At 37.6% G+C, this 13,306-nt stretch overlaps 1 protein-coding gene across 1 annotated transcript in view; it reads left to right on the forward strand.

Annotated features, from left to right (window-relative positions):
- Nucleotides 1–13,306, forward strand: part of TBC1D5 (TBC1 domain family member 5) — a 450,092-nt gene that overhangs the window by 258,237 nt on the left and 178,549 nt on the right. Inside the window, exons 11-13 of the mRNA XM_067561949.1 lie at nucleotides 579–667; nucleotides 2,177–2,227; nucleotides 2,322–2,391. Of these exons, the coding sequence (XP_067418050.1) occupies nucleotides 579–667; nucleotides 2,177–2,227; nucleotides 2,322–2,391 (210 nt within the window). The remainder of the gene's footprint in view (nucleotides 1–578; nucleotides 668–2,176; nucleotides 2,228–2,321; nucleotides 2,392–13,306) is intronic.

Raw genomic sequence — 13,306 nt, forward strand, 5'->3', positions numbered from 1 at the left:
TTTTATATACATCTCTGTATAAATCTTTCAATATAAACATAATGAAGATACTTTTAAAAAAACCTTTAGTTCTGGTCTCTGTAAGCATGGATATCTCATTTTCTAATTCCACAAATGGCTATCTTTGTCTTTTCCAAAGGCTACTGAGATCCCAGTTTTAGACCATTATCAAATAAAAATCAGTTTAGATTTCATAATTTGTTCTTATTGCAGATCTTGATAGTGTAGCTCATGATTGTAATTACCATAAATAAAATTCATATTTATGAACATAGGTCTTGGAGTAACTGCCAGGTGTGGGTTTGTCTACTGTTGCCAAATCGTTGTCTGTTACGTTAGGAAAAGGGAGAATAACTTGTTTCCCGTATTTTATTGGAGAATAAACACTTACATTTACTCAGAATTTAAAATAAAACCCATTGATTATGAATCAATTCTAAGAATGTAAATTTTCTTGCTTTTCGTTCTGCTGCTGCTGCTGATAATATTATAGGCTGCTGGATGATGAGGTGGTGCATTACTGTACTGATGCATGAATGAAACATTTTACTGTACTTCTGTTTCCTTTTAATGTTTAGGGCATGCACGAACTTTTAGCACCTATAATCTTTATCCTGCATTGTGACCACCAAGCTTTTTTACATGCGAGTGAAGCTGCACAGCCAAGGCAAGTGTTGTATATTTATCCATGTAATATAGAAATTGTCACATTTTTCCGTTTATTGCAGAGTTAAGAATTAAGCTGTTTCTTTTGGAGAACTGACATATTGGTTTTAAAATCTATCCAAATAGAACTGATAACTAAGTTTTCTTTTATTATCTTCTTGTTGTTTTATAATGATTATGTGATGTATTAATTGCCCCCATGTCTCCATCAGATATGAAAATCAAAAGTAAATCCTCAAGGGGCTTTTTAGGGGAAGAAGTAATTTTTACATTTTAGTCAGTGGAAAAAAAAGAGATGGACCACCCAAGGAAAAATATTCAACTTAACACCTGTACATTTAGTATTTTCACTACATTATATAAGCCCCCGAAGTGCTTTAATCTCTGTCATTGTAGAGAGGAGGCGGATCAGAAAGCCCAATCTGGGAATGGATAAGTTGTTTATCGATATTTTCTTCTCATACCTTTAAATAATCACTAGAAAAAAATCTGCAGTGATCGATAATTCTTTCATCCCATACAAGATTTTTAATAGCTATATTATGTGACTATCATTTAACTTTAAAGTAATTTTAAGTTTAGGTGTTTTCTCCGTTTCTTGGAAATAGTGTATACATAAATATTACAACACACTTGATTGTCCCTCAACTAAATTCAAATGCTTTTTATTCTCTCACTCCATGAATAAAGCTTTTTCTTGTTTTTAACAAGTTGCCTGCTTTGAATCACTTAGTGTTGTGCAGCCATATTTTACAGTTGTCTTACTACATTTGCTTTTGGAACCCAGCTGCATTAATATAATTTAATTACCCCTGTTATAACATAACCTCTCTTAGCAATACTCAACAAGATTGTCTAAGGTTAGTGTTAGCATAAGGATGGAGTGTGCTTACATGTATTTGTTTTCATTCAGTGTCTATCTTTAGAAATCCTGAAGTTGCATTATAAAATGCTCTTCAGAGGAAAGTAAGCTTGCAGGTTACTCAGAATAATCACGCAATATGTATAGCATCCCATTACATCCTCACTGAAAAGGAAGCTAGGCAGCAAAGTAGATGGATAAGAGGTGCTGTCACTGATTAATTGCTGTTAAAATACAATAAAAATAGAAGCTATTAAAACAAAATAAATTAATGTTTTGATATTGCATATTTGACCGGTAACCATATTTTTTTTGTTTTGGACAAACAGTGATAGATTGTGCAGTAATCAATTATTCTAGATCAAGCATATTCAAATAATACATTGTGACATTCAGTAATTTGTTATTTGGAATAATTAGATGGTTACTTCATTGTAGTGCAGACAAGGCAGCTAATTTGTTTTTGATCTTTATAGAAAAGAAAGACTTCATTTGTTCAGTGGAGTTACTCTTTTTAATTAAAAAAAGACTAGTTTTTCTCATTTGCACTTTATCTAAAAGTTGGCTTATAAACACATAATAGTACATGGAGAACATTTACCAAAAATAAATACTTAAATTTTGATTGTTCACTATTGTCTTTTTCAGTGAGGAAATGAAAGCTCTTTTGAACCCTGAATATCTGGAACATGACGCCTAGTAAGTTTTAACAACTTCCTGTTGTCTTTTACATTTCCTTTACTTCTGCTGGCAATGTATTATTTAACATTAAATTTCCATTTTTTCCCCTCAGTGCAATGTTCACCCACCTTATGGAAACTGCAGAACACTGGTTTTCAACTTTTGAACATGACAGCCAGAAGGTAAACAATGCTGTAAAATATATATATTTATAGTACTTACAGGTGAACATGCTTTAACACAATGAAATGAAATAAGTTGAAAGTACCACTAATCTTCTTAACTAAGTTAAAAATAAATTCCTTGTAGGTTTCTGGGAGTATGCAGGCTGCCTCACTGGTAGAAAGTTGTCTCCTTGACTGCTTATGTAGATTGAAGGATAACATTGCAATTGCAGTTCAGTTTACAATTTGATGTGCAATCATGGTGATCGTTATGTAGAATAAGCAGATGTTTGTCCTGTATTTGTCCTGGGCAGAGACTTTTGTCTTTCGTACAGTTGTTGCCTTGACCTCCCGAAAAGGATTAGAAAGGATTGAGTGTGGAAAAGGGGATGGGGAGTGGCACTCTGTGTGAGAAATGGCATTACCTGTTTCAAGTCACTGATAACTCAGAAGAAAATTGAATGCTTGTGGATCAGTGTCCTAACAGACCACTAAAAAAACATTAGTGAACAGTATGACTGCCTCCTTACACACCTACCTACAATGTGAAGAGAAAAAAAGCTGTGTGATCATAGGAGACTTCAATTTGAGTGACATATGCTGGAGGTCTCCTGCTGCCAGTACTAAAACATCCTTGGAATTTCTAAACATTATAGATGACAATTTTCCTAACTCGAAAAACATTGCAGTCAACACAAGTGAATTCTTTATTGTCTGGCTATACTGAAAGAAGGACAGGAGACACTAGACATGGTTTTAATCAGGCTGCAACTTTATTATTAGATGTTTGGGACTACCCAGCAGATAAAAGTGTACAGTGCAGGTAAACTTATGTTCATTCCTTCCTGGGGGGCTTTTTCAACCAACATCTCTTTTTTAAGTCCTTACTTTTAAGTACTTTACTTCTGAGTCCTTTACTTTACCAGGCCATTTATCTGGTCACTGTTTATCTTCCTGCACTGGACATCCGCCCCATAATGAGTTGTGACGTATTAACACAACTGTCTTCACACCTTACGTCAACAAAGCCCTCCCTGAACCTGCTGTGGGGAAGGTGAAAAAAAACCCCACTTCACCTAGGCCAGTCTGGTGGTGAGGGAAAAACTCCTTCTTTGGTCCTCTTAAAAGAGGCAGTTAGGGCAATGCCCACAGCAGGTCCTGACCAAGCCTAGTATTTTGCCACCTAAAGGGGTGGGATGGTGGTGCTGCCTCTCCTGCTCTGTGGAAAAGGGATTCTCCTGCCCAGGCTTGCCCCTTTTTAACCCTTCTGCCCTTCCGGTCCCAGATGATGAATCAGCGTTGCAACACTGACCCATTCCCCCTTTTTGCAGCAGCTTCTGACCTCTCTTCCCACCTGTAGAACACTGTTCCCTTTTCCTTGGGCAGATAACATCCTTACTGCTTAAAGGTGTGATGTGGTCATTAGATCTTATCCTAACAGATAAAAAGGAATTGATCACAGAACTAAAAATTAATGGTAGCTTAGGTACAAGTGATCATGACTTGATCACATTTACAATATGCAAGAAGAATAAAATCCAGACCAGTAATCTATATACTGGTGCATTAATAGATCCAATTTCACAAAGCTGAAAACCATTAGGAGCCAAATCAGTTGGAAGGAAGAATGTGAATGATCATTGGGAGTCATTTAAAAACACCTTACTAGATTTCCAAAAAGTCACAATCGAGGAAGAAGGCCATTCTGGTTAAAAAACTGTCCTGGTTTAGAGGGGAAGTGAAGGCAGCTATAAAAATTAAAAAAAATATATATAACAAATGGAAAAAGTTGACAGTAATGAATATTAATCAGAAATTAGGAATTGTAGAACTTTGATAAGGGAAGCCAAGGGACACAAGGAGAAATTGATGGCCAGCAGAATAAAGAATAATAAGAAGGAGTTTTTTTACTATATTAAGAATTAAAGAATCTTGATAATGGTATTGATCCATTATTAGATGAAAATGAAAGAATTATCAATAATAATGCAGAAAAGACAGTATTTGGGGAAAATAGATGATATAGTCTCATCAACTAGTGATAACACTCTTTCTATTCCATTAGTACCGTTGGAGGTACAGCAACTACTAAAGTTAGGCATTTTTAAATAAGCAGGTCCAGGTAACTTGCATACAAGAGTTTTAAAAGTGTTGGCCCAACCATTAGTGTTGATTTTCAGTAAGTCTTAGAGCACTGGGGAAGTTCCAAAAGACTAGAAGAAAGCTGCTAATATGCCACATTTTAAAAAGGATAAACAGGATGACACAGGCAATTATTGGCCTGTCAACCTGACATCAATTCCGTACAAGATAGTGGTGTGGCTGATAAAGGACTCAATTACTAAAGAACTAAAGGAAGGTAATATAATTAATGCAAATCAACATAGGTTTATGGGAAGTAGATTCTTTCAAACTAACTTGATATCTTTTTTGTTGGGTTTACAAATTTGGTTCATCAAGGTAATAGTGTTGATGTAATAAGACTTCTGTAAGGTGTTTGATTTGGTACTGCATGATATTTTAATTAAAACACTAGAACAGTATAAAATTAACATGGCCCACATTAAATGGAGTAGAATTTGGCTAACTGATAGCCCTCAAAATGTAACTTTAAATGGAGAATCAACATTTGAGCCAGTGTGTTTCCAGCGGGATCCCACAGGGATTGGTTGTTGGCCCTATGCTATTTAACATTTTTAACAGTGATCTTGAAGAAAACAAAGTCATCATTGAGAAGTTTGCAGATGACATAAAAATTCGGAGAGTGGTAAATGATGAAGAGGATAGGTCACTAATACAGAACCTTCTGGATCACTTGGTAAATTGGTTACAAGCAAATAATATGCATTTTAATATGGCTAAATGGAATCAAGGAACCAAGAACATAGGCCATATTGACAGGATGGGGGACTCTGTCCTGGGAAGCAGTGACTCTGAAAAAGATTTGGGGGTGGTGAATAACCAGCTGAACATGAGCTCCTAATGCAATCCTGGGATGTATAAACAGGGGAATCTCGAGGAGGAGTAAGATTATTTTACCTCTGAACATGTCACTGGTTGACTGCTGCTGGAATACGGTGTCCGGTTCTGATGTCCTCAATTCAAGAAAGATGGTGATAAATTGGAGAAGGTTCAGAGAAGAGCAACAAGAACGATTACAGAATTAGAAAACATGCCTTATAGTGATAAATCCCAGGAGTTCAATCTATTTCACTTAACAAAGAGAAGGTTAACGGGTGACTTGATTGCAGTCTGTAAATACCTACATTGCAAACAAATATTTAATAATGTGCTCTTTGAGCTAACAGAGAAAGGTGTAATGTGATTCAGTGGCTGGAAATTAAAGGTAGCAAAATTCAGACTGGAAATAAGACGTAAATTTTTAATGGTGAGAGTAACTAACCATTGGAACAATTTACCAAGGGTCATGGTAAATGCTCCATCACTGACAACTTTTAAATCAAGGTAGGATGGTATCTTAATTTCTTTCTTACTGGATTGTGTGTTTAACTCCTTGTAGCGTTTTGGGACATAGTTTGTACAAAAGACACTATACAAAATGTGTATGCCATGTGTGACCCAAACTCATTACTAAATCACTTCCTGAGACACCTGTGCTCCACCTTTGGGTTAATTTGCTGCATTTCAGTTTTCTCCAGACCTCAAAAGAAACATCAGAAGTTCATGAATTTGTCAGATCAAACTGTTCTTTTCTGGGTGCCTGACAGTATGCACGGAAATAAAAGGATGGTTCATTCACCCAGAGCTCCCATGAAAGCTTCTATTTTTATTAGATACTTCAATATAGCTTTAGGTGCATATCTTTAAGCACCCAGTATAAACATTTTGGCCTCAGTTAGCTGTGGCCAATAAGTTACTTACTTAAATATGGAATTGTAAATAACTGCCTTCAATTCAGGTAGAGCACTTGTTATACATTTTATGAACTCTTTACATAGTCATTTTTATTCTAAGTGATGCTGTGAGATCTCTCTCTTTGTCACCAACTGTTCAGAGCTCAGCTTATTGAACATTTAATTGTTCCAATTTCTTAGTGAAGTTGGAGGTTGAATTTTACATTGAAACTAACTAAATCAAGCTAGAGATTTACAAGGCTTGAGTTGAAGGTAAAGATTTGCATTGCCTTTTCCATGATGCTAGTGTAAATAATTAGCAATACACAGCATATGGATTAATACCTAGTTATGTGTGGTTTTGTTCTTTACAGAACATGTATAATCTTTAAAAATCCTTTGTCTTTTACAGTAATGACTTTGAGGGTTGGCTATGTAATAAAGTTTGAAACTTCTTCACAAATGAAGTAGAAGAAACGTGCTATGAGATGTATGTTAAATTTTATAGCCTCTAACAGTTGGTTCCATTACTCCCAATTGCCATTAGAGGAGCTTCTTCAGCTACTGCATTCCCTAGTGGTTAATGAGCGAAATCTGTCTGTCTTTTGTATTTGTAAGTTGTCCTAGACTGTCTACTGCTATATTATTTTTCTTAATATAGATATATATTAATTACACTGACATGTAATTATACATTTATACCAACTATCTCAGTTCATGTCATTTCAAGGGCATATTTGTTTGTGTGGCAAGGGCTGGAAATGTTCTTCCTCATGCTTGATCTAGAATTTTGCCATTGCATTTGGCTAATACAGATATTCATATTTGTTCTTAGATCTTCTTTATGGCATATAGCATGTTTCTGGACTCCCTGTACTATCTGTCTATTTGTCTTTTATAGTGCACCCACTCTCTATTTGGGAGTTAGCATTAGTGATTCAGGTTAACAGAAGATGACTAAATGCTGGCAAGCATGAAACATTTTCCAAGTATTAGACGTTCATTACATGAGTTTTCATTTTATGGAGCTTATTTGTTGGGGTTGGCAAGCTAACATAAAACTGAGCATGGAGTTCAACACAACAATACACTGTCAACCTATCTTTTCTATTTCTGAGACATGATATTTTTCATTGTCAGTGAACATTTTGGCTGTTGGTGGTGCTTCAAATTTCAGTATCTTTCTGTTGGAATCAATTCCTCCCCATCAGTTTGACATGATTTGTTCATTGTCATCAATATGTTGGAACAATTTGAGTTGGCTACATGTGCAGTCCTTTTCTCAACTGGATTGGAGGAGAAAGCACACCAAACATACTGTAAACATTTTGACCATTCAGTTTGGAACACGTATCAAATCTGGATGTCTGCATAGTCTGTGTGTTGCTACCGGGTCAAATGCAAGTTCTGTTGTACAACAAATTCTGTCATGCTCTTCAGATTAAGAGACATGCTGCATTTCTGTTCGTGTGGTTAATGTCTTTAATATTAGAAATTAACCATTAGGTAACATTGTGGTTAATTACTTGGATACTGATGTACTGCAATTGGATGCATCCTGTGTACTTATCCCATCTCTTGAAAAATGACATGGCCAACTTATGCAATTTGATGTACTTAGCCTCAGTGATGAAGTACACAGTCAGCAATATGTCAATGTTACATTATGTCAAGGCCCATAGAAAGTACAAGTGAAGAATGACTTTCCATTTTGGCACACTTTCTTAATATCCTTGATTATTTCAAATAGACTTTTGATATTCAGAACCTTGTTACAGATTGATTTTGATATACTTAGAGCCAAACTTGTAAGGGTGCTTTCGTCTGGATTCTGACTTCACAAGGGCAGTTTTGTGCCTAAGTTAATTGTGGACACAAGTGCTAGCATTTTGTTAACTAACTGTTGCACCTGTTTTGCAAGTGCAATCAAGTCGTTAGATATCTAAATGTAATAATTTACGCCTGTAATCAAAGGAAGTTTTAAAAATCAGGCCGTTAATGTCTCTGGTGGGATGAATGCATGTTATACCATAAGGCCAGATCCTCAGCTGCTGTAAACTGGCATGTATCAATTGACTTTAATGGAGTTATGCTGATGTTACACCAACTGCAGCTATGGCCTGTGTGTTTAGCGCATGTTACAGATGTATTTTGTCCATAGACTATAGCTATTTAAGTATGCTTTACACAAGACATGAGATACCTGACTGGTTTCAGAGGTAAATGGAGATGTTTGTGTAGGAACTCAATAAGACAGGCATTCACTGTTACTGTATTGTACTGAGTGAAAGTGAATGTTTTTCTTGTATTCCATACACAGAGAATAAACAAACAGCCCTTTTCCAGTTTTCTTGGTCATTTTAATTTTATCACATAAATGATGAAATCATAAAAAGGGTCACAAACAGAAAGAGGAAGCGAGCAGTGGAGAAACAAAAAGCTAAGCAACCTGGGCAGAAGGAAAGCTGGCCAACCTGGTGACCTGTTTCTGCAAGACTAGTGAGAGTGGTGAGCAATGGCGGAGGAGTCTTCCTATGATTAGCTATGTGGTGAGGACATTTCTCTCTCTCTTCCTTTCTCCATTCAAGGCATACACTTGCTGTGGTTTTTTAGGAGTGGCCAGTTACCCTTACTAAGTCTTCTCCTTGTCTCACTTACTCTCTGTGCTGCTATGGCTCATTCATGCTTGTTCCCCAGCAGCCCAAGAAGGTGTTCAGTTCACCTTATCCCCTATACAGCAGTAGGTGCTGATCACCTTTGTCTTTATGCAGTGGAGGGAAGAATCCTCCTTTCTGCTAATGATGAGGGTATTGCTGGCCTCTGAAATTCAGTTAAGACCACTTGGTGTTAGGCCACCCTGTCGAATCAGGGTGGAACAACAATTTTTCTCTCAGTGAAGGCAAGAGCAGAGAGGGGATCTGATTGGCAGCCTTGGGGTGGGGAAAAGAGCAGCTTCAAGAGTGCACAATGGAAGGAGGGAGGGAGATTTTGTTCTTTCATCATGAACCAGTTTGTTCTGTGGTTGGTGGGAAAAGATGAGCCTGGGTTTTTGTGTATCCAGACATGTTCCTGCCCTGTGAAATGAATTCTGATATAAAAGAACCAAATATCAACTAAAACTAGATTATTAATAGTACAAGCAGAACTTCGTGAATTATTTGTAGCAAATAGTTCATTTGACACACACACACATATATATGTGTATATATATATCCATTCTTTCCTCTTTGTGAGCTGGCAGAGAACCAGTCACGATGTTTATAAATTTGTTTTTGCAATTATTGGAATAATTTGTCTGAACTAGTTACAATTGGTGGATTAAGCTCTGTATTAGATTGATCACCAAAATCATGTGGCAATAGAATCATAGAATATTAGAGTTGGAAGGGACCTCACGAGGTCATGAGTCCAACCACCTGCTCAAAGCAGGACTAACCTCAGCTAATCATCCCAGCCAGGGCTTTGTCAAGCCGCAGCTTGGAACAAGCCATGTTCCAAGCATGTCTCTCTCTGTTTCTGGAATGTTGGATGTCTCCAAGAAAGAGACTTTTTTAATTAAAGAGCAAATTCTAAGGAGTCTCAAGCTTGCAGCCAGTGAACCCTCCAGATTTCTTGTAATCCATTGATCACCTTCCCTTACCCCATGGCTGTATGTCGTGTTTGGAGCTGCTTATGCTGTTCTTACAACCCCAGATCTACCCAAGCACATGTCCCTCTACTTGGCATTCTGTTCACAGCCTTCCTCATTCTAAGGTCTTTTCATCAAAACCTGAACGAAGGGACTGCTGCTAAGAGAATCTTCTGCATGGGAGCACCGAGCCCTACAATCACCTATCCTCTTTGTAAACACATACTACCATGCCATTCTGACGCTACACATCCCTGCAGTATCTTTCTGGGGCAGCCTTATACACTTACGTATAGTGAGGGCTAAAATTCCTACCAATCAACCCTAATGGCCAACTTCAAGCTCTGGTTCTGTGACTGACTGACCAGTCTTAACACTTTTCTGTAGTGCTGTATTGCAACCAATCACAAGATCTCAGAGTGCTTTAAAAATATTAATAAATGTAGCTTCAAAATACCCTATGATGAAGGTGCATTTTATGAATGGGCAAATTGAGGCACCTTTGGGTCCAGCATGTCACTGGAAGTCTGTGACAGAGATCGGAATGAATCCCAGATGTCCTAACTCCCAGCTCTTCTGTGCTTAGCCACAAGACCATTTTTCATCTCAAGATTTATATATAAAATAAATATGTTTATACTGCTTTCTTCTTGAATAGAGTATCTAATTATACTAGTCTTCTGTAAGAAAAATTCCTTTGGGAGTTGAAGCTTCTTTTTTTTCATCTCACTCTCCTTTAGTAATGTTGAAACACTAATTACAAAAATTTGGTGATTTATAAAAAGTATTCTATTCTGATTTTCAATAATCTCTTCCCAATATTATAAATAAATTTGAATCTATTAAATAAAGGTGTCATTCTATTTCTAGTCTCCAAACAAGAATATCTATCCTTAGGAAAAGGGGAATAATTGCAAGTTTCTAAAGATATGAGTCTGGAGATATTCTGCCTCATCTTCATGACTGTGCTATACATCTGTTTCTAATCTTTACAATTTTCAATGGTCAGTTTGTTTTCAAATCAGAGTATCTATAATATAACACACTATATGTGCTTAGTTCTGGGATGAGCTCTACGGGTAAAAGAGCTGCTTCTAGACTTCAGCCCTCAGAGAGATTTAAAAAATAAGCAAATTCACTGTTCATACATTAAACATATTGTCTCATGGTTTGCTGAAGAGCCAAATATTTTCATCTTGACCTACCAATAAAATATATGTTAACTTTGTCCTAGATGTATATCGGGCTCTATCTCTATCAAAAGTATTAGGTTTGAGGCACACAATAGCTTTGGATAAATGGGCAAAAAAAACCACCCCACCCTAATCACTAAGAATACTAATTAGTTTTCATTCTGCAATGCATGTATTGTTTTGTTTGGTTAAAAAAAAATAATTACGTGAATCTAGGATTGTCCTACTATTAACTGTTGTAATCACAGTATAAAGCAAAATTAGATGGGTCTTTTATTTGGCATAGTGACTCTGCCACCTTAGCAGTTGTCCATGTATTGAACAACATATAGAATGACAGTGACTCACACAAGGTTTATATTTCTTCAGGTAAGGAGTCCAACATTAGGTTACCCTGTAATAGAGCAACATAAACCATAACACAATTTATTAATGAATGTCCCTCACACTACAGTTTTGATATCAGCTCCTTTTCTTCAAAGATATTCATCCTAGGCAATCGCCCATTTGTAGGTCTGTGCTTCTGCATTTGGACGGGATGGAAACTTTACCATAACTAAAAGGTGTAAGTTGTTGGGTCCAGTGAGGTGAAACATTCCAAAGCATTTGGAATCCAGACTTCCCCAGTGTTCTGTTTGTTTTAGGCTCATCACAGTATCATTTGCTTCAAAACTTTCTTTCTCTTAAAATTAAAAAAAAACAACATAAAATTAAGACGTTCCAGTGAGAGACCAATTCCAAACAGAGTTCAGAGTTGCCTTTCTGAAGTGTCAAGTTCTCTTGCTCCTGCTTCCTTTTTTGAGCATTTTGCTCCATGTTTGGTCAATGCTGTTTATGATGATAGCCACTAGAGTTGTCAGCATCCACAGCTCCTAGGTATTTCTCTTTGTTCACCTCTCGTGGATCACCTTTGGATTGAATGGCTTTGGGGTTTTTTTTAGAACCCTTACATCTTCCAGAATGGAGAAGCTGCCCATTAGCTTTAAAAACTATACTGACTGTAGGCAGACTACATTTCTGACAGAAAAGTCTGACTTCTGCGTCCTGTGTCACAAGGAGGACTGTGATGCACATTGATACACAAGATAAGCCCCTGCACTTTGTCATTTTAAAAATTCCCAGACAGACCTAACCCATTATTATCTTCTGATTACACTGAACCTTTTGACTCCATTGGTGCTTCAAGATGCCAGCCTAGTGATACTGAATATGGCAGCTCAAACAATGTATTGCCTCCATTGAAGCCCCAAGCTTCACCTGTGGTGAGAAGAGACTATTCAACAGTCTGTGTTGCTACCTAGGTACAAAGCAGACAGAAAACATTTTTGAGACCACATATATCTCCACTGGAGATGAAGAGAAGGGCAATGAATGCTACCGTGATCTAGCATTCCTATTACTTAGAGAGAATGTAACTAAAGTAATCAGTCTCCTGTATACAGAAGACCATCCATGACAGTCAGTCCAAGATGGTGATGGCTCCCTCTGTAAGTAGCATGGCATCTTCACCCACCATTTCCTGTACAGGTTGGTAGATAGACAGTATCTCCTAAAATCTGAGAGCAGCCAGCTGGAAACTCCAGCCAGTAGGACCAGAAGGAGTCAAGGCAGGGACATTCCAGGCAAAACTGCAGAATGTTCTGACTTTCTCTGCCCTGTGCTGATTGGTCGTTTTACTCCAGATTTCCCCTCAGAGTCTCTTCACCTCAGAATCACAAACCTGCCTCTCCTCTCCTGCCCTTTCTCTCTCCTAACTAAACCCCCACACACACCCTCAAAAAAAAACCCCAAAAAACCCATTGCACTAACATGCTGTTCTTCTTCGAGTGTTGGCTCATGTCCATTCCATGCTAAATGTGTGTGCACTGCGTGCATAGTTGCCGGAGACTTTCCCCTCAGTTGTATCTGTAGGGACGACTCTAGTGCCCTCCGGCGCTGTGCACGTATGTACCGGTACAAGGGGCGCTGCCAGCTCCACACTCTCTCAGTTCCTTTTTTACCACCCATGACAATTGCCTGGAATGATCCTTCTTGCTCTTGCAAGGCTTCTTTCCCAGTGGTTTGGACTCTTTGTAGTATAGTTATTGTAGTTAGTATATATAGTTCCTAATTAGTGTTAGGGTATATAATAATGTGAGTAATTGGCCCTGTCATTGAGGGACTTCTGCCCCAGGGGCTGGGCATGCCCCAGTCTCCAGGCTTTAAGCCGTGTGCTTCCTGCAGCAAGCCGATGCCTGTGAGTGACCCACTCTAGCTGT

Source organism: Emydura macquarii, unplaced genomic scaffold (genome assembly GCF_026122565.2).
Source record: "Emydura macquarii macquarii isolate MOO-44397 ecotype Brisbane River unplaced genomic scaffold, CSIRO-AGI_Emac_v2 contig_2422, whole genome shotgun sequence".
Classification (NCBI taxonomy): Eukaryota; Metazoa; Chordata; order Testudines; family Chelidae; genus Emydura; species Emydura macquarii.